Here is a 19,576-nt window from a genome sequence, read left to right on the forward strand (position 1 = left end):
GTTTGTTTTACATTTAAAAGATATAAGTAAGCTCCCCAATATCTGTTCTCAAATCTTTTACAGTTTCAAAATCTCTTTTTTTTTTACCCTTACGTTTAAGAAGAGAAGTAATTCAATCTTTTAGAAAGCACTGTAGGTATTAGGATTTTCTCACAGTCAGATAAGTGACAATGGTGTGAAACTATGCAGCAGGTCACTGCAAGGCTGTGTTCTGACACAAGGCCTTCTGCTGGTGTGACAGTGTCTGACTAATGTAAACTTGTGTTAGCTGCAAATTCTAGAAGAGAAGAACAAGCAACTTCAAGAAACCATGGCTGATTTGGAAAAGAAGCTTGGAGAGGCCCGGTCACAATGCAGAGAGAGAGAATTACAGCTGGCGTCTCAGAAGAAAAAAGAAAAAGAGCTGGTCACAACAGTGCAGAGGTATGAGCAGCTACTCAGGCTGTGCCCTGCAATGGGTGTGCTTCCCCACCTGATGTCAGGACCTAATGCTATTTGCAGTCTTAATCTATTACAATGCTAATGACTTTTTATGGTAAGAGTTTGAGAACTTGCTTTGTGGCAAGTTGTCATTAATACCACAGAGAAGGGTGAGCCTAGAGAAGAGTGAGCCTAGGGCATTCTTTGCTATCTGGCTTTAAGGGTGTGGGACACTCCAGCATTGACATTGTAGCCTATTGGCAGATAGAGGATGGATCAAAATCGTGTGTCAAAGGGGCATTGTATAGAAGCTGTCAGTAGGGCTGTGTAATAACTGATCCTGTTGTGAGCTGTGGAAAAACTGGATATTGGCTGATGGGTATATCAGGGAAGGGTCAAAGATTTCAAGAAATTCCAGCTATTTCTTACCTTTTCATCGAGGGTGCAGGTATTTACACGAAAATTTAGCTGTAGCTAATATGTTCTCATTGAACTTGCCTAAGTATGAAAAAACAAATGGGATAGGTATCCAAGAATACCCAGGTAAGACATAGAGACTTTGTTACTATGTTCTATTATAGATTGGGGGACCTACTTAGACAATTTTTGTTTTTATTAAAGGGAAGAGGGTAGCAGTGAAGAATCACTTTTAAGTATCTGTGGATGTTCCTGCAGTTTGTTGTCCCTCCACTGGGTAAAGGTGCATGCCACAGGAGTCTGAAAGGTCTCCATGATGAGAGATGGGACACCTTGCCAGCCAAATTGTTGACACATTGTTTCCATCTTACCAATGGAAGGCCTTCGTGCTCGCCTAATCTAGAGAGGGATCATTCTGTCTTTTCTGAAAGCCTCCAAATAGTTGAGGTGACCTCTGGTTTCTAAATTAGACAGCAAGATTAGCACTAATAAAGTGCATTTCCTTTCTGAGAGAAGGAGAGCAGACAGAGGCTGTAGCTGCACATATGGGTTGAGTTGAGCAATGGAGGTTCTGAAGGCCATGCCCTTGTGTGGGAGCATTCCTGGCAGGAATGGCCTTGTGCTCCCCATTACAAGTCACGGAGGGTGTGATGGATGGGGTACCAGCACTGGGCACAGCGTCTGATTCTGGACTCCACTTGGAGTTGTATGTGCCCCAGTGAGACAATCTGATTTAAAAGCTGTGAAGGTTCACAGATGCCTCTGATCTATGCTTTGCCTCCCCCTGTAGCACAGAGCAACTGTGAGCACTGCAAAGCTTTGCTTTGCTTCTCTCTGCCCTCTCTTCCTACATGGTACTGCTGGAGCTGTGCCTTTTGGGAGACTCAGCACAGAGTATGGCACATAAAACCTGCATTCATCTGCATGAATCTGGTCTTGTCAGTGTCATGACAACTTGAATAGTTTAGAGTTTTTGCATTATTCATGCACTGTTGGTGCATGAATTACTTAAGGCTGGATTCTGCTAGGTACGGTTTCTGGTTGGGAAGATTGTGCTAGTTTCTAAATTTTTCCTAGAACACACAACCCTCTGGTTTCTATTAGCCCACTTAATCTTTCTTTCATATTGCATGGCAGTTTACAACAGAAAGTAGAAAAATGCCTGGAAGATGGTATTCGGCTTCCTATGTTGGACACAAAACAGCTTCAGAGTGAGAATGAAAGTCTCAAGGAGAAGAATGAGAAAGCCAGTAAGGTTAGTCTGTTAGTCTGCAAATAATCCGCTGGTGGCATCTTTGCCCTTAAGTCCTGCACTTTTTTTCTTTAATTTAGAAATAAATATCTCACTAAAGAATTACATATTTGTTGCTAATTCAGATGGCTTTTCAAGACCTGCCGTCTCTGTTCAGAATATTGATTTTGCATTAATTTTCTGTTCTGTCAGAGTTGAACTGTCTTGTCATTTGTTTTTTTCTTTTAAAGATGCTATTTAGAATCTATGTCTACACATCTGTAGGCTGGTTTTTAGACAACAATCTGAAGAGATTCAAGCCTTCTAAATTGCTCAATTTTATATTCTAGATTATAGACAATCAACAAAATCAAATAACTGGACTGATTTTGGACATGCAGGTAAGGAAGAGTTTATTTCTGTTTACTGTGTGCATTTCTAGCTCACAAGAATGACATAGCTAGAGTTGAATTTTATTATTTTATCTTTCTGAATAGGAGTCGAAGGGAGAAATGCTAAAAACATAATCTTACAGATGGACTGTAATCAACCCATGTTCTTTTGCAGGCTCTTGATGTAGTCATTATGAATCTGTGGTTTAGCACTTCACTGGAACTCATAAAAAAGTGAAAAACTGTTGCTGTGTCGCATCCTTATCCTGCTGGTCTAGCAGATCATCCAAAGTACAAAAGCAATGTTGCTTAGGGGCTTTATTGTTCAGTCTGCTAGAAGAGACAGGTGCCTTTCTAAATTATTTCACTTCACCCTGTTCGACTGGTTTCTGACACTTAGATACCTTAACTGTCCTGCTGGGTGCTGGGCACCCAGCTTGCAGCCAGAGATTTTTCTAGACAGCAGAGGTTGTCAGCTAGGAGTCAGGTGCAGCTCTATAAATCTGATTGTAACAGAGTGTTGAAAGTTACTCAGTGACTGCTGTTTGTTGTGGAGAAAAAGAAACATTATACAGCTTTTAGAGAGGAAGGTATTTCTTGCCATAGAAAAACCTAAGCATTTTAAAAAACCCAAACATCTGTTTTCAGCAAATATTGAAGCCAAACTCTAGTTTCTGCATTCCTCCTCTAGAATGTCATTTGTCTGTTAAAAGTTGTCTCCCTCTGCCATGGTAAATAGGAGGCCTGATTCCTGTCAACAATCATATATTTGTTTGATTAGATTGCAGTGTATGAAATATATCTATAGTAGGATATAGTATATATAGTAGGAGAATTTAAGTTGCAGCATGAGGAACGTATGTTAACTGAAAAGGAAATTGACTTATTTAGCTTCTCAAGGTTTGAAGAAGACTGAATTTATCAAACTGAGATGTTTTCACAGAGCAGACTGGTATGTGCAAAAATTGTAATACAGGCAAATGTTGTTTCAGGTGTTACATAATTAAAAAGAAGTTCAGCTTGAACTTCATAACCTTTTTGAGGTTCTCTGTCCTTTTTGTAGTTAAGATTATTTACATATGTACTCAGCATATATGTTGTGCTTATCAGAGATACACACAACTTGCTAGGTGTATTATCATCAACCTAAATATGTCCATGTTTCCTAAACTTTCTGGTCTTTTTCTCACCATCACCTTTGTCTTGGGACTAGTGTGCTTTCGTGTGCTTAGCCTGACATGACTTTAGAGAGCTGGACTGGGAAATGCTGAATAGTTGTGACTGTCTGTGAACAGGGTACTGTTCTATTCTCCAGGACTTTTCTCTTACTTTTCCTCTTGAGGTATTTTATATGAGGACAGAAAATAAGATTTGAAAATGGTGTCAGCCCTCAAATTACTTGTAGACTATAGCAGCTTCTGTGTATCCTTGATCTCCCTGGCTTTCCATACTTGTGACCTGGGAAGCATTGAAAATTAGGTCATTAGAAATTGAAATCCCTTATCAGCACAGAGATGCAATTTATCTTCTGCTAAAATGATCTCATTTTGTTCCCTGTCTTCTGCTACATTGTAAACTTATGCTTGAGAATGTATTTCAGTTCACTGGTTTTAACTTGCAAGCTGAAAACAAATTTTCAGACAGCAGTTGTATAAAGCTGTATTAGTTTCTATTTGCTCATAATCCTGGTGAAATTATTTTGATCTTCCTTGTATGGTTTTACTTCATTGATTTGTTGTTCTGAGTGAGAGGAAATAAAATTTTTGTTGGTCTTGGCAAAATGCTGTGCTGCATATATAGTGCATCTTTAGAAAGACGAAAATTGTAGATGGCAGTAGTGTTCTAAAAAGAAATTCATATTTACATGATTAATTTAGATATCACAAAACTAACAGTTTTGGTACAAAAAAAAGAAAGTAGAAGTAAGTCAGATTGTACAATGCCTATGTTACCCAAGGTACATCTGTCAATCTTGTCAGTCACAATAAACCACAACTGTGCCAGACTGGGAATATTGCCACCAAATTGTAACTTTGGAAAGCATATGGTAAAATTAAGGGTAAAGTATGAGGAATTAATAGCACCGTGAGGAACATGGAAATCTTAGCACTATATGTTCAGTCAAGCTGTTAAGCATGTGGGTTTTTTTCTGAGCTTTAAGATGAGGGTAACAGAGAATGATAGATCTTAGGTGTATCTTTTAAAAATAAACACTGATTTCTACTTCTAGTAATTCCCATTACATGGAGCAATTCTTGAGCTAAATATGTGCACATTGCTTGGAATATTCTAAAAGTTATTTTTTGCTTAGTTTGCAGAGTCATGTAAGTTTAGTGGCAGATGTAGTTCTGAAAATACACTGGGGAAGGTTAATATTTCTGTCTTCTCTACCACTTCCCCCTTCCAGAAGGCTGCACAGTCAAACCTTTTTTTGTCTGTTGTTGACATGAACATGAAACATGTAAGTGGTAGTCCTAATGCATCTATCATAGCTGGAGCACTGGGTGTCTCTGAACTTGGTCTTCATCAATGACTGTTAAAATTGGAAGATATTTGGAAGCTGGGAGGGTGTTTTTGGCACTGTATTGCCCTGTTCACTTCATGCTTCTTAAGTATGACATCTGTATACCACAGATGGAGTTTGAAGGACCTTCAGTCCAACCTAGTAATGGCAGTTTTTCTCAGTAGATAATGTTTATAAAAATCTAAAGGCAATGATTCAACATCACTGCAGGTTCTGCTCATCTGCATGCACGCAAAGGAAATGCCTGAAGCAGTTATTTCCTGCCCTCTCCTGGCCCAGGGTGTTTCCTTTGCCTCCTTCCTCGCACTGGTGTGTGTAGCTGTGCTTTCTCAAAGAGCTTATCTTTAGGATACACATTACTTCAGCACTTCCTTTTGAGGGGCATGCTGTGGGTTAAAAGAGCAGCAGGTCAAGTGTACAAAAATGGTTTTAAAAACAAGTAATCATATCTGGTTCTACCTGCTCATTCTTACTGCTGCCATGAAACTAAAGTGTTGGGGGTTTTTCAGTCCACATTGTCTGTAAATGTTAGCACCATTATTTTCCAGTTTTGCAAAGAGTATGACAGAGTACTGACTCCCCACTGCTTATGTGGTGTTGAGCTGAATGTGCAGGGGAATTTTGACGATGCTGCAACACCTCCTGTGACTGGCCCGGCCTTTAAAAACTTCATGTTGTGTTGGACCTGTCTTGCCTCTCACTACTCTCTGCCTTCTCATCAGTACTGATGAATCTTACAGGTGGCAAGTGACAGCTGAAGAGATCTCTCTGTTTGAAAGCACAGAAAGGAGTTTATATAATCTTTATTCATTGTTAGTATTCAGATAAGATGGCTTGAATATTCCTCTTTCTGAATTTTGCCAGATGACCTGAAAAGACATACCTACAGATTTAAAAGCCAAGTAGTGGAATAAATATGAGTACTTTCAAGAGTAAAGGCACCTGTGCTCATGCTGAATTCACCCTGAAAATTCCACTTTGGCAGTATCTCATGATTTCTCAGTTTGAACTCTCTGGTTGAAAACTGGGGAATTGACAACAGGTGATTCCATATTGCAGCAGTTTTTTTATTTGCTATTCTTTAAGATTGTTAACTTGTGTTTTCATTCATTTCAGTCTATGCAAGAGAAGCTTTCACAAGAAAAGCTGATAATTCAGAAGATGACAAATGAGCTAGAGGAAAAAGAAAGACATATAGAGCAGCTGAATAAAACTCTCTCTGAAGTAAGTAAAATAGCACCAGTTAGCCAACCCCTCACCACACCAGAGCCAGGAAGAACCTTATAGAATGATTAAAAGATCCCTTGGTAGGGCTTTATGAGCTTAATTACATACTTAAATATCCTGGCTCCCATGCACATATATAATGCATACCACCCCTGTCTAAAGAAGTGAGAGCTTAAAGGGTGAAGATGTCTAAGTAATGATAACATGAAAAAGCCATATAAAAGCTGTCTGTATGCTGTTCTTTGGAGGGGTACAGAAATATTGATTATATGTTTGGAAATTACTTGAATTGTACTATTTGTGGCTTGAAACTTTCTGCTACAGTGAATGCTGCAGACTAACTTTCCCCTTTTCTCCATTTGCTTTTCACAAAGAACCAAAGACTGATGGAAGAGAATGCCTGCCTGAAGGAGCAGATGAGGCTAGTGGAGCAGTCCAGGCAGCCAGTATCTGAGAAGATGCCTGTAGCAGACCAGTTGTTCAAGGAAATGTCCCACTGCTTGTTTGACTTGAAAGCACTGTGCAGTATTCTTACCCAGAGAGCTCAGGGCAAGGAGCCTAACCTTTCCTTACTGCTGGGAATCAGATGTAAGTGATGTTGACTTTCCGGTGTTTAATAAATGTTTTGACACAAAGGAAGAACAGTTTAGCTGATGTGGTGCTTGAACCTGCCAGCTGGACAAGCTTGTGTTCCTTTGCTATGCAGATGGAGCAGTGGTGTATGAGCTCATGTTGCTCTCTGGAAAAGCTGGACTCTTAGTGCCTCTGGGCCACTAAATGCACGTGACTGCATAGGTCCTTGCCAAGTCAGGAGAGCAGATAGCTGGCTCTTCATGTGGACCCAGTCATGGATATGTTCACTGCTCTAGAAAAGAAAGGTGTGTAGTAAGGTGTCTGTCCCTCCTGAGACACACTGCAGTCACTATGAGGGTTAACAGATGCTAAACACATATTGTGCTTTTGTTTTAAAGCCTTTGGGGTCAAGTGATAGGAATATCCATCTACTGTTTGAATATGTATAGGTCTGGTTTGGGCGTGGGGGTGTCCAGGTGTTTTAAAGAAGCCTTTTGCCTGGTAACTTCATCTCTTGTGCTGTTCATCTAGTCTTTAGCATTTACTAAGCTTTTAAATTTAACCAGGAAATGAGAAGCATGCCCTAAAACCAGTCAGACAAAGTTTATGTCAGGTCTTTCCTTCTAACAAGCTGGTTGTGTTGACCTGAATGTATCATAATCAGATGTTTTCTGAATGTTAATTAGAATTGATCAGGTAGACAGGTTGCTGAACTGAACCATCAGCAAGGTAGAAAGGTAAGAGTACAGTGTTTGTGCAGCAAGAGCTGATAGACACCTGCTAGCCCTCTTTTCTGAGTGACTAGAGAAACCTCCGAAGTCTCTAGAGATGCTCTATTCATTTTTTTCCACTGCTGTTCTGATTCATCAGACTTCAGGAAGTCTAGATCTTGGTGCAGACAGAAAAGCATGTCTTTCAGAGAAGCACTGATGGGCTCTGGATTGAGTTTAAGTTCACATGGTACCTTATTTTGTAGACTTTTCATCACACCAAAGCATGATTTGTCCTGATGTAATTAAAGTGACCTGCCTCTTATTTCCAAGGAGGTGACTAGTTGCAGTATTCACAGGACACAGCTGCTGAAGCTTTAACCTTGGATGTTGTTTTTTGTAGCACTGAGCTGCTCATCTGAAGAGAGTGAAAATTACCACAGCACAGAGACCCTCTCGAAGAAGCTCTCGGACGTTTGTCAGCTGCGGAAGGATATTGATGAGTTAAGGACTATCATGTCGGACCGTTATGCTCAGGACATGGGGGACAACTGCATCACTCAGTGACAACTCTCCGTCCTGTAGCAAATGATTTACTAGGTCCTGCTGTGTCACAGGTCTTTGCATTTCCATTGAGGAGCCATATGGGAAGGCTGCAGATAGCACCAGACACACATCTCCGACGGCTGCGTGTAACTGATACCGGGAGTCTGGTGTGCAGGGAGCAGTCATCGTGTGAACAGTGGTACAAACTGCAAGAAATCTTTTCTCCAAACTACTGAATGTAGGAACAAGCTGTGAAGAATGATTCAGTTGGACACTCTGTTTCCTTCATTTGGGCTCATTTCGTTACTTTGCCTAGTTTTTGGAACCAGAGCTTCGCAACAGCCGTGCTGCTACAACTCTCTGTCCTTTCCTTCATCAAGGGTTTGTGTGGCATTATCTGAGTTCAGATCTTAGGGGAGAGGGTTGAAGAACCTATGCATGTGTATGTCTGGCTGTACATGATGAAGCCAGAGGCTTCTGCCACTGCACTTCACTCTAAGAATTGCAATTAGAACAATCTTGGAACAATCAAAAAGTAATTGCTCTCCAAGTTGTCAAAAATTAGGATATAAGAAAGATGTTTTTAGTAATGGATGTCTACCTTGTTTGTCCAGTAGCAGAAAAACCCCAGGTTTAACTCCTTTATGCAAACAAGTCCATAAAATATAACTGTATCAGATTGTTTGAAGCACTCTCATGTTGCTGTAAGAATTTCAATAATTCAAAGTCTGTGACAAACCAGAGAAGCTGTAAGACATAAAACTGCAGCATACTCCGTGGCTATAAGAAAAAACCCCAAAACAACCAACAACTGTATTGTAGTGTTTGTACTTATTTTTCCCCTTAGGTCCTTTCCATTTCAAAATGTTGCTCTATTTTGTTCCTGAAGGCCTCTGATAAGGTCTGCACCACTTCAGCCATTTTTACCACAACTACAAAAAGGGTGTTTGACTCTTGGAAAAATTAAGGCTCAAAACAGAATGTATCCAGTTAGCAGTATAAAGTACTTGGTTATCTGAGGACTGAAAAATTTTCCACATTGTTTGGGAAATCTTGATTTCTCCATTTTTGTAGGAAGCAATTACATAAAATAGTAAGCTCATGTTCCATAGCTTATTCAATGAGTGTCACTTGGCAGTGCTCTTTAACTCCCATGAGACAGGTGACGTTTCCAGGAACATCACTGCAAGTTAGTTGCACAGTTATGCATGGTGGAAAATAGTATTTAACTGAAGGAAACGAAAAATTGCAAAGAGTAAAACCGCTTTTAAATCACACTGTTAAGAAAAATACATGCATCGCTTACTTGTATGGTATTGCAAGAAGGTTTCAGATGCCTTAAGGTGCAAGTCAGTCAACTGATCTGGAGTGGGGATAACAGCCGAAATCTCTTGGAAAGCTTAGCAATTCAAACCAAGTTAATTCTAGGGTAACATTTTTATGGCAAAAGTGAATATCTTCAGTTTTCTGATTTGGTAATGTGTTGCTTTCTGTTCATTGTTTAACAGTTAATGTTGTTTTTATAATTTAGTGGTTTAATTGTTTTTAGCTGTATAGATTTATTTATTCGACAGTTTTCTCTATCCTGAAAGTAGACTTGGACTAATTTGTGAAAAGTAGTGTTGCTATTTATATTACTGCTACATGGTGTTATCAGATAGATTAATCTGACTGGTTCAGCTCCTGTGAGCATTAAAGCAGTGTCTAGATAAAATCGCAAGTGAAGTTATCTAGAGTCTACTTCAAGAAAAAAAAAAAGAGGCCATTTAATTTTAAATTTCTGTGCTCTTTCTGTAGGCACACTTCAGTCTCTCCATCAGGGCATAATTTGCTCCAGTCTTCCTTGTCCTTCTTGGTGGTTTGATGTAGGTGGAGTTGGAAGTATAATTGAGCTCTTGTCATTGATATGATGAGTTCTGCTATGAGTGGGGAAAAGATGTTCTGAACTAATTTGCATTCTTAGACTGCAAACTGATCAATGGTTGTTATCTAAAAGAATATTTTAGTCTGGTAGCTCATTAACAATGTTAATGCCACATTAATACACACCTGCATCAGAAGTGTACTTTTATACTAGTGCAAAACTGAAAACAAGATGTTTGTACCAATGGGCTTGCACAGTTTGCTGTGCCTCTGACAGTGCTGGCTTTTGTGACTAAGGTTTCAGCTCATACCTCTGGTGTGGTTGGTTGGGTTCATCCCTGCAGTGAAGTAGTCTTTAGTTTATGGCATCTGTCTCTTATCAGAATTCAACAATAGCATTTCAGATAATAAATTAGAAATATTAGGGAGAGAGGAAACACACAATTTACAGATTATTGCTTCCTTAGATGGCAATGTTGTACCTATAAAAAAATCACCAAAACCCACATTAATCCACATTTGATAAAATAACAAGGAGTTTAATAGAGCAATTACAGGGGAGCAGGAGATCTTTTGAGTCACGTTGAACTATTAAGCTTGTCACTTGGCTGGTGTTTCTCCACTGTCCCTCCTGCTAAATGGTGATACTGTACTGCAAAGTTGAGATGACTAGTTTATATTTGCCAAGCACTTCAGAGCTTTTATGCTCTTCAGGTATTAGCTGAAAGTCCCTCTGGGAGGAGATCCCATTTTATTCATAATACTTTTGATTGCAGTGCTGTAATCTGTAATTGTGTTTTAATGTTTTTGTTACAGAACCTGTAATATTTATGTTGACTTGAAAGCACTTGATTTAAAACCCCCTGAATTTATCTGCCTCAGTCAAATTAAAGTAGGGAGGTAAATGATGGATGTGTGAGCCAAAGAAGCAGACTACCAATTGATTATTTTACAGCGATACAGTACTTTGCTTTGATTTCTTAAAATTTGGCCTGTCGTAGTGGTAGCAATTACTATATATGCATCGATTTACAGATGCCTCTAAATGGAATAAGCTTTGTCTAAGATATGCATGACTGTTTAATTGGTTAAAATGTAGTGTGTGTGGTCTCATTCAGCATATTTAATACAGAGGTGATTAATGAATGTTAACATTGGAATTGCTTCGATTTAGTCATGACAACTTTTTGCTGTAGCTATTAGACAATCCCAAGGGCTGAAAACAGCTGCAGATGAATGGATACTGTACTGTTCTGACTGTCAGCAAACTGTGCAGTAACATTTTGTACAGTTTCAGGTAGAATTTATATGATCCTCTAGAAGATACTTACAGTAACTGCTGTATTTAAGAATGTATTTGGAAAAAGACATGAAAAGTAACCGTCTTCCGGCAAGCTATAGATGATGTATTCACTATATAGAAGTATTTACTATATAGAAGTAACGCAGCTCGGTCATGTAAATGTGATTTAGGTTGCTGAACTCCGCTGTGCAGCTTTGTGGTATGACAGGTGTGTGAAATTGTGGAGATTCGCTGTAACCACCACTCAGGCTCCAGCATTTGACACTGACGGTGGTCATGAAGTCATTCAAGAGCTGAAATTCCGTCCTTTTCACTTCAAAAGGTTTCCTTCCTTCCTTTGCTCTTGCTTGCCTGTCTTTTGTTTCATACATTTTGGTTTTTCTTGGAAAGGGTAAGAGCACACGGAAAGGAAGAAAGCAAACCCCTTCCTCCATGACCTGCTGCCAATGCATGGGCAGTGACAGTAAGCTGCAGTCTCTCCATCAGGGCATGGTTTGCTCCAGTGTTCCTTGCCCTTCTCAGTGGTGTGATGCAGGTGCAGTTGGAAGTATAATTGTGCTCTTCTCATTGGTATGACAAGTTCTACCATGAGTGGAGAAAAGATCTGAAGTAATCTGCATTCTTGGACTGCAAACAGATCAGTGGTTGTTATCCTAAAGGGATGATTTATTCCAGTAGCTCATTAGCAATATTAATTCCACAGCTGCATACCTTTGTGCCTTTTTAGCCTGAAGTAAATATATGTCCCCCTGGAACGTCAGATAAGTTGTTAGCGTGCTGATGACTGCACCTTGTTTTCTTCTCACCTGCCATTACTTTGTTAATAAGCTTTTGTAGTGAGAACTCCTGCAAAATGTCTAGAAACAGAAATGCTGAAACTAGGTACTAGGTGTACACTTTGAATGTTAGGCTGGTTGTTGTATGCAGCTTCTTTGAATACAACGTGTGAGCTGGAAACACAAATCATAATGTGTTTTTTCTGTGTATATTAATTACAGTATATCATTAGTTCAGTGGGGAGGAGTGTCTGGAGCTCTCTTTTAAAAGCACAGCTGACATATGTACTGGATCAGTCCCTGAAGACTGGTAGTTTTGTAAATTGGGTTCAATTTTTGAACTGCTCAGAATACCTCATATGTAAATAGAGTTGTCATGACTTAATCACAATGTGTTCATTGTAAAAAGTAACGGAGCCACTGGCTGGCTCAGCTTTAGGCTTGTTGTTCTTGCCTCTTTTTGTAATTTTTTTAAAGTAGGGTTTACAGCTAGAATTTTGAATGCCAAAGTTCTATTTATTAAAAAATAATAAAAGTTTTCATTGTTAATGACTGGTATTTTTCCACTGGAATTTGTTTGTTGATGTTTGGGATTTGTATCCACAGAGAAGAAATAAATTTTGTTACAAAAGTGAATTTTTCACGGTTCTCATTTGTCCAGTATCTAGCATGTGACAGAAGTGATCAAAGCTGGAGGCAAGAAAGGAATCATGAAACATCTTCCCAGCACCCACCCCAGCTTCCCTTCAGTGGTCTGTTCTGCTGAAATACCACCTTACCAAGCTCCCTCTTCCTGGCCATATGGGTTTTTTTGGGGGTGTGATTTTTTTGGTCCTTTTTGTTTGTTTGTTTGTTTGTTATGTTTTTTGTTTTTGGTTTTTTTTTTGTTTGTTTGGTTGGGGTTTTTTTTGTTTGTTTGTTTGTTTGTTTGTTTAAATCAAGGCCTTGATATAAAAAGTATTATTCCTATATGATAAAAGGATTTTAGAGCAGCTTTCCCTGATGCTTTTTTAGACAGATGCTGCTGTTGGCCATCTTGGATGCTGATTGGAAAGAGCACAGGTAGGTCTGTTTAAAAGACTAAGCACAAAATTGTAGGCAGAAGTCAGTACCCCCTGCTGCATGAAATACTGCAGGTCACTACAGCCCAACGCAACCAAGCAGCGTTGACTTCGTGTCAGGTTACTCTGAGGAAGAGTCAGGATTTTAGTCAATCTGACAGGAATCTTCACAAGTGTAGAGGGAAGGGGGGTCACCCAAAAGGGGTTTTTTCACAGTTCCCCGTGATAAATCTTGGAACCTGTTTGGCACATCAGGTGCTGAATGAGCTTTGCATGTAGTGTGGTCTTCTCCTCCCCTCCTCACACTCCATTGTGCAGAGCTGGCACTAGCTTTTCTTTTCAAAGACACTGAGAAATGCACTCCAATTAGGTAATGCATTATACATGGTAGACATCACTTCCTTTTCTCCAGCATTGTGACTGAAGGTTGCATGATGGGCTTCTAACTCAATTAAAAACATTCTGTGCCTTGTGTAAATACGTGTAACAGGCTGCACAGATGCCAGCTTTTCCTAGATTGCTGAGGGTTGCCTTTTGTGAGCTGCTCAAAGTCAGGATTTGTTTCAAAGTACAACGAATAACACTGCACTGCTAAAAACAGTAGTGGTAGAAAATGTTCTATTGCCTTTTATTTTTTTGTATTTTATTTTTGTATTTTATAAATACAAAAAATTTTGTATTTTATTTTTGTATTTTATAAATAAAATACAACTCCACATGTGGGTAAAAATGAAGCCTTAAACAATAACTCTGCAAATAACACCGCAGCATCTTGAATGTGTACAATTTGCAACAGGTAAATCTGGTAGATTGCCTTCCTTATGTAAATTAAGTCTGCATGCTGGGTCATTTGTTCGTAAATGAGTGGGTTCAGTATCATTGGAAAATTTCCAAGTGGCAAGGGAAATAGGGAGTATGAACGATGGTTTTTAAATTACATTTTAGTATGTGCATATTTCTTTTCTGGCTTTGTGTCAGTTACTCCCCCTTTGGGGGCAGCTGCTGCTTTCCTCCTCCTTTTCGTGGTGTCACAGGTCTGAATTTCATGGAGATAAAGGCATGCTTCCAGTCATGGAGTTGGAGCCTGACTGTGGGAAACCTGATAGGTTCAGCTCATGTTTTGTGGTGCTTTGGTGAGCAGTTTGGCAGCTCCCCTGAAGAATGCAACCTTGTAGGTATTGATAGACCAGAAAATGGATTTAATGGCCTGTGTGCCTGCAAAAGCATTGGCCTGAAGGAAGGCAAAAGAAACCATTGTATAGCTCTGGTTGGGAAAAATGGTGTCTCCTGCTGAGAGACTCAATTGTGACCCTAAAGGTGGTTGTAAGAGAGTTTTCTGGCTGAAAATCCCTCCTCGTGTGGGACCTGAATAGAATTCAGTATCAAAAAAGCGTGTCTCCCCTACATTAATACATGGGAATACAGGTAACCCCTGACTGCTGCCAGGGAGATGCCAAAACCCCCTCCTAGACGGAATGGGTTGTACTGAGCTTCGAGGTGGCCCCAGGTGCCAAAGGAGGGTGTTTCTGAGCCCCACTGCTGTCAGCCTCTGTTGGGCTGGGGGCCCAGCCGTGTCCCGCCCCAGTGCTGGGCCAGCTCGCTGCCAGCCCGGCTGCCAGGGCTGAGCTGTCCCCTGGGGAGCATCAGGAGCCACTGCCAGCCCCAGAGCCGGTCACAGTGCTTCAGTGGGTGCTGGGCCAGAAGCCAGATTTTCCTGGTGTCTCAAGAAGCCGCCTCACCCTTGGCAGCCCTGCTGAGATGCATTCCCAGGAGCCAGGCAATGGGGATGATAGGACTTAATGGACCAATGCATTTTTTAACCTGCTATTTTTGATCCCATAATGGTTAAATGAGATGACGCCTAATTTATTGTGAGTTAATTGGGGGCAATCCAGCAACAGGGAGGGAGAGAGCTCTAATCAGAGTGAGTGATGACACAAACTTTAAGATGATCCATCTTCCATGAATGCAGAGACACTTGAGCTGTTCAAAAAGCTCTGTTTTAAGGTGGCCTGAAAGACATGCCGGTTCCTGGAGCGAGTCCAGACCTGCAGGGCAGCCTGCAGAGGACCTCTGTCCTGCTGCAAACACATCCTGGCTGTGAGATGGGCCCTGGTGTCTGACACACCCCACACTGGTCCTTGAAAGCCTCACTCAGGTGCTTTGAGCACAACCACCCAAGTCTGCATTCAGCTGAGCTACTTGAAAACTCCCATGGGATTTTAAAACTGAGCTTTCTCCTCAGGAAGCTCAGGTGTGGCACAGCAAGTTGATGGCTGTCACCCTCCTGTTAATCTGGACAGCACCTGGTTATCCTCTACATCAGAGCTGGGGTGGCAGGACCCAGTTTCTGGAGCCTCCTTTGCTCAGTAACTTTTTCAATAAATGGTTTACTGGCAAGTTAAAGCCAAAAGCAGCCATCTCCCAGAAAAATCATCCCTGAAACACTATAACCCTGTGCAGATCATCAGCAGTTTTCAGCCCAGCTTCTGTACCCCTCGTGGGAGTTCCTCACTTTGGGGAGAGACAATTAAGGTCACAGTGGGGAGGGAGCTGGCACAGGCATACACTGCCCTGCTGAGAGCTTTGCTGTAGGAGGGAATGCTGCAAAGGGCCTTGATTGATGGCATAATCCCATCAGCCCCCAGACACACCTCATTATACAAGTCAGTGACAATCAGATCATTAGTTACATTATCACCCACTGCCTTGGCACCTAGGAAGTATTGAAGATAAGTAATGGGACATTCTTAGTTTAAATTGTGGTTTGAACATTTTAATTAAAAGCCTATTATAATCAATCTGTTTCTAACATCCTTTCCCTCACCCTCATTCATAAAAATTAATTATCACCATGGAAGGCCAGCAAGTGCATATCCTGCTGCTGCCCAGTGGCAGCTTCAGAGCCAGGATTTCCACTGCCTGGGTGGCTGTGTGCACTGAGCCAGCCCAAACTGTGTGCAGTCACCAGGGCAGTTCACCAGCCCAGTGCTGGCCCAGTATGGGGGCTGTTGCTAGGCACTTAAGCAAAAGCAATGATCTACTCAGACCTGGCTCTCTCAGACATCCATTTATATCTTGGAGTTGAGAGCGGAAAACACATAGACTTTTAAAAAGAAAATTGTCTTCTCAAAGTGCTAGCATTTTAAAAATGTCCCAAATCTTCCCCAGAGTTCTGATGCAGTGGCGATAAAGGTCAGCACAAAAAATGACCCCCCTCAAATGGCTGAGACAGCAGTTAAGAACATGGGGTACCGGGCAGCTTAACACTATGTATTTGCAGTGTCACTCCAAAACACATTGAGAGTGTAAGAATAAGTACAAAATTGCTCATTAAAAAAAAAAAAAAAAAAGATTACACTTTGCCTTGACCTTCTCAAGGCTCATCACTGATCCCAGCCTTTATAAAAAAAAAAGGAGACTTAAGCCTTCAGACACCTCATTTGGGCATTAAACTTTTTCCAGCAGCTCTGGAGTTCAAAGCAGAAATGCTTCCCCTGCCAAAGAAAAATAAAGAATTTTAACTGAGGACTTTTCTTAATTGATAAATATATATATATATATATATATATATTAAAAAAGTGTAATTCTAGTATTATTATCTCCTGAGAAATCCACACAGTGTGGTGTATCTGTAAGCAGAGCTCATACACTTACAAATAGTACAGTTTTCTGAAGTCCCAGTAGATTGGTTTGTGCGACGTGGAGTTGGCAACAAAATATTTCCACAAATTAAATAAAATCAGATTGTTTGTAACATACATTGCAAGTGGTAACTTTACAAAGCAAAAGAGTAAGTCAAAGACTTCGATCACATAAAGTAAGAACATTTTGCCAGCTGCCTGTTTGCCCCTCTGTTCACTGCTCAACGCTGGAGCAAAGCCTATCTGAACCTTTGAAGGGCGCACACTGTGTTGTGGGGCACTCCTGACATGATTTGAAACAACTGTGTTTCTCCAAGGAACTTTTCTTCCTTCTTTTGAGGGATGGGAGTTGTGCTTGTGAGGCAACATAAAACCAAATCCCTGTGCCACCTTCCACTGGTGGGTGCTCACAGCAGGCAGCCCATCTTGCTAGGTTGGATATACAGGAAAAAGGTGAATTGCTGCTTCTCTCCCCCAGCCTGGGATGGAGTGATTAAGGAAGCAGCGAATCAAATGCTCCAAGCACATTTGATTGCCTGTCATGACCTTGTTGCACAGGTCCTTTTGGAACATCACTTGGTGGCTAGAAGTCACACACACAGAGCCTGCTTTGCAGCTGGATTCCCTACAGTACTCGCATTATTTGCATTTTGTTGGTGCTTAAGCTAACATTTCTCTGTGTTGAAGAACCTTTCTCCATCTCTCATCTATGGCAGGCTGAGAGAAGTTCCCTCAGGCTGTGTGGAACAGGAGGCTTGGATGGATGCTGAAACACAGAGCCAGGGGAGCACAGAGGAGCTAGCAGGGTCTTTACCCAAGGAGAAAATGGACAGGGAGAAGCCTTCACCCATGATAGATGGGTTCCACAAGAAGAGCGTGGCAAGTCAAAGCTGAGCCGTGCCTTGGATACTTGGAATCAAACCATTTATGTGGCAAGTCAGTCTCAAATGATTAAAATGGGGATAAAAGGAGCTCTCATGGAAAAGAAGTGTGAGGCATCAGTAGTGACATTTTCTGTGTCTTAGTTCTAGGGTTTCACACAGATGTCCAGAAAGAATATCTAAAAATATCACACTACCATAGTACAATTATTTATGTGCACATTAATACAGAACACAACATAGTCTCTGTCTAATTAAAGCAAAAAAATCTATTACATAAGCTGACATTCAAATAAAAAGAAATTTGTTATCTCTACACTTAACATATTCTAAATCTGTCTTTGGAATGCTTTGGATTGTTTCAGTGTACACAGTGAAGAATTTGTTTCTTCTTGACACAAACTAACCAACCTTGCATCTGTGGCATGCCTGAAATGTACTTCAGAGGCACTGTGTCCTGGAAAATAGGCACAAAATGTGCAAATGCAGTTCTGGCTGTTCTGTTTGGGCTGAACTGGACAGTTTTGGGCAAGTAGCTCCTCAGTGTATGTGTATGTCAAGTGGCAATTACACAGGCTCCCCTGGAAAGCACCTTGCCAGCCCTGGATGAAAACTTCCATGAGAGCTAGACAGCATCTCCACTAATGAGCATTTACACAATAGTCTGTGTCAGTGAAATGCTGGAAAATTAGATGCAAAAAAAATTACTGTTTTCAATCTGACCACAAAACTGAGATACTCCATCTCCTGTCTTGAGTCCCCTACCACCCCACTTTAGTAATCCAGGAAAACTGTCCCACTTCCAGAAATGAGATTACTGGAGTTGCACAAAACTAAATCCATTCCTCATACAATGAACGGGGGAAAAAAACTCAGGCTTTAAAAACATTCCTGACTAGTACCCAAAAAAAAGTTGTCATTTCATTTACATACAGCATGATTTTTCCTGAATCCATGGGTTCTTTTGCAAGAAAACCTGGGATTTTTTTTTCCTGCTGTAGATCTAACACAATACTCAAGTTTTCTTTCATCACCTACCAGCCTGTTAGTCATTCAAATCTCTGCCAGATTCCCCACATTAGGGTCTGCATAGCTGTGGTTGGGAGATTGTCACTCTGTGCTTGTGCATCATGGTGGAGTGTTGCTGCCTCATGTGGCTGCAGAGCAATGGCCAAGGGAGTGGAAAAAACTCGTGCTTTGCTCAGGCATCTGGCTTTTTTTGGGAACTGGCCTGCTGGGAAGGGAGCGTTGAGGGAGAGAATCACTCAGCATCTCGGGGCTGTGTTGCAGGGATTTGCCTCCTGCCCACTGCAGGCAGCTGACACTGCCTTGCCCGCCCTCCCTTTCTCTCCATCCGCCTCTGAATTTACAGAGCAGCAGCTCCCAGCACCCCTTCCCAGCTGGACCACCGTGGTGCTTTTCCTCCCCATCCTGTGATGCTTCAGCTCTCAGTGTCAGTGTCACTGAGGCAGGGACAGAGCAGGGAGCTCCACCACAGCCATGGCTGCTGCTGCCCACTGGTGTTGTCTGTGATTTAATTCTCCTGATTGAAAGGCCCCTGCTCACGTGTTCCATGGTCTGACAGTGCTTCAGACTGTGTATGTGTAAATGGAAAATGAACTATAAGATATTATGAACAACTTCAAAAGCTCAGGCACAGCTGTTTGATCCCTGACAAAGAGTGGACAGAATATACTCTTTCATTCCCAACCAGGAGAAGAAACATCAGAATTGCAGAAATACAGTAGTTTCACAAGGAAGAGTCCTAGCCAAGCACAGAGATCTGCAGCACTGATGGGAACAGAACAAAATGTCCAGGATTAGTTAAAGTGGATAGATCTTGGATTGTGACAATCACAGGTGTTTTATTTGCAGTTCCATTTATTTCCTTCCAATAAAAAAAGAAAAAGGCAGTTGGCTTTGTCCCTTTGTTTCACACATGAGCACCAGCTGTTTGGGATATTATCCCACTCCATGAGTGCAAAAGATCTAGCAGGAGGTCCTTCTA

At 41.1% G+C, this 19,576-nt stretch overlaps 1 protein-coding gene across 1 annotated transcript in view; it reads left to right on the forward strand.

Annotated features, from left to right (window-relative positions):
- Nucleotides 1-12,618, forward strand: part of CEP85L (centrosomal protein 85 like) — a 92,032-nt gene extending 79,414 nt beyond the window's left edge. Inside the window, exons 8-13 of the mRNA XM_053973293.1 lie at nt 269-423; nt 1,975-2,092; nt 2,419-2,469; nt 6,101-6,208; nt 6,586-6,799; nt 7,898-12,618. Coding sequence (XP_053829268.1) covers nt 269-423; nt 1,975-2,092; nt 2,419-2,469; nt 6,101-6,208; nt 6,586-6,799; nt 7,898-8,061 — 810 coding nt within the window. The 3' untranslated portion in view covers nt 8,062-12,618. The remainder of the gene's footprint in view (nt 1-268; nt 424-1,974; nt 2,093-2,418; nt 2,470-6,100; nt 6,209-6,585; nt 6,800-7,897) is intronic.
- The last annotated feature ends 6,958 nt before the right edge of the window (nt 12,619-19,576 follow it).

Source organism: Vidua macroura, chromosome 3, assembly GCF_024509145.1.
Source record: "Vidua macroura isolate BioBank_ID:100142 chromosome 3, ASM2450914v1, whole genome shotgun sequence".
Taxonomy (NCBI): Eukaryota; Metazoa; Chordata; class Aves; order Passeriformes; family Viduidae; genus Vidua; species Vidua macroura.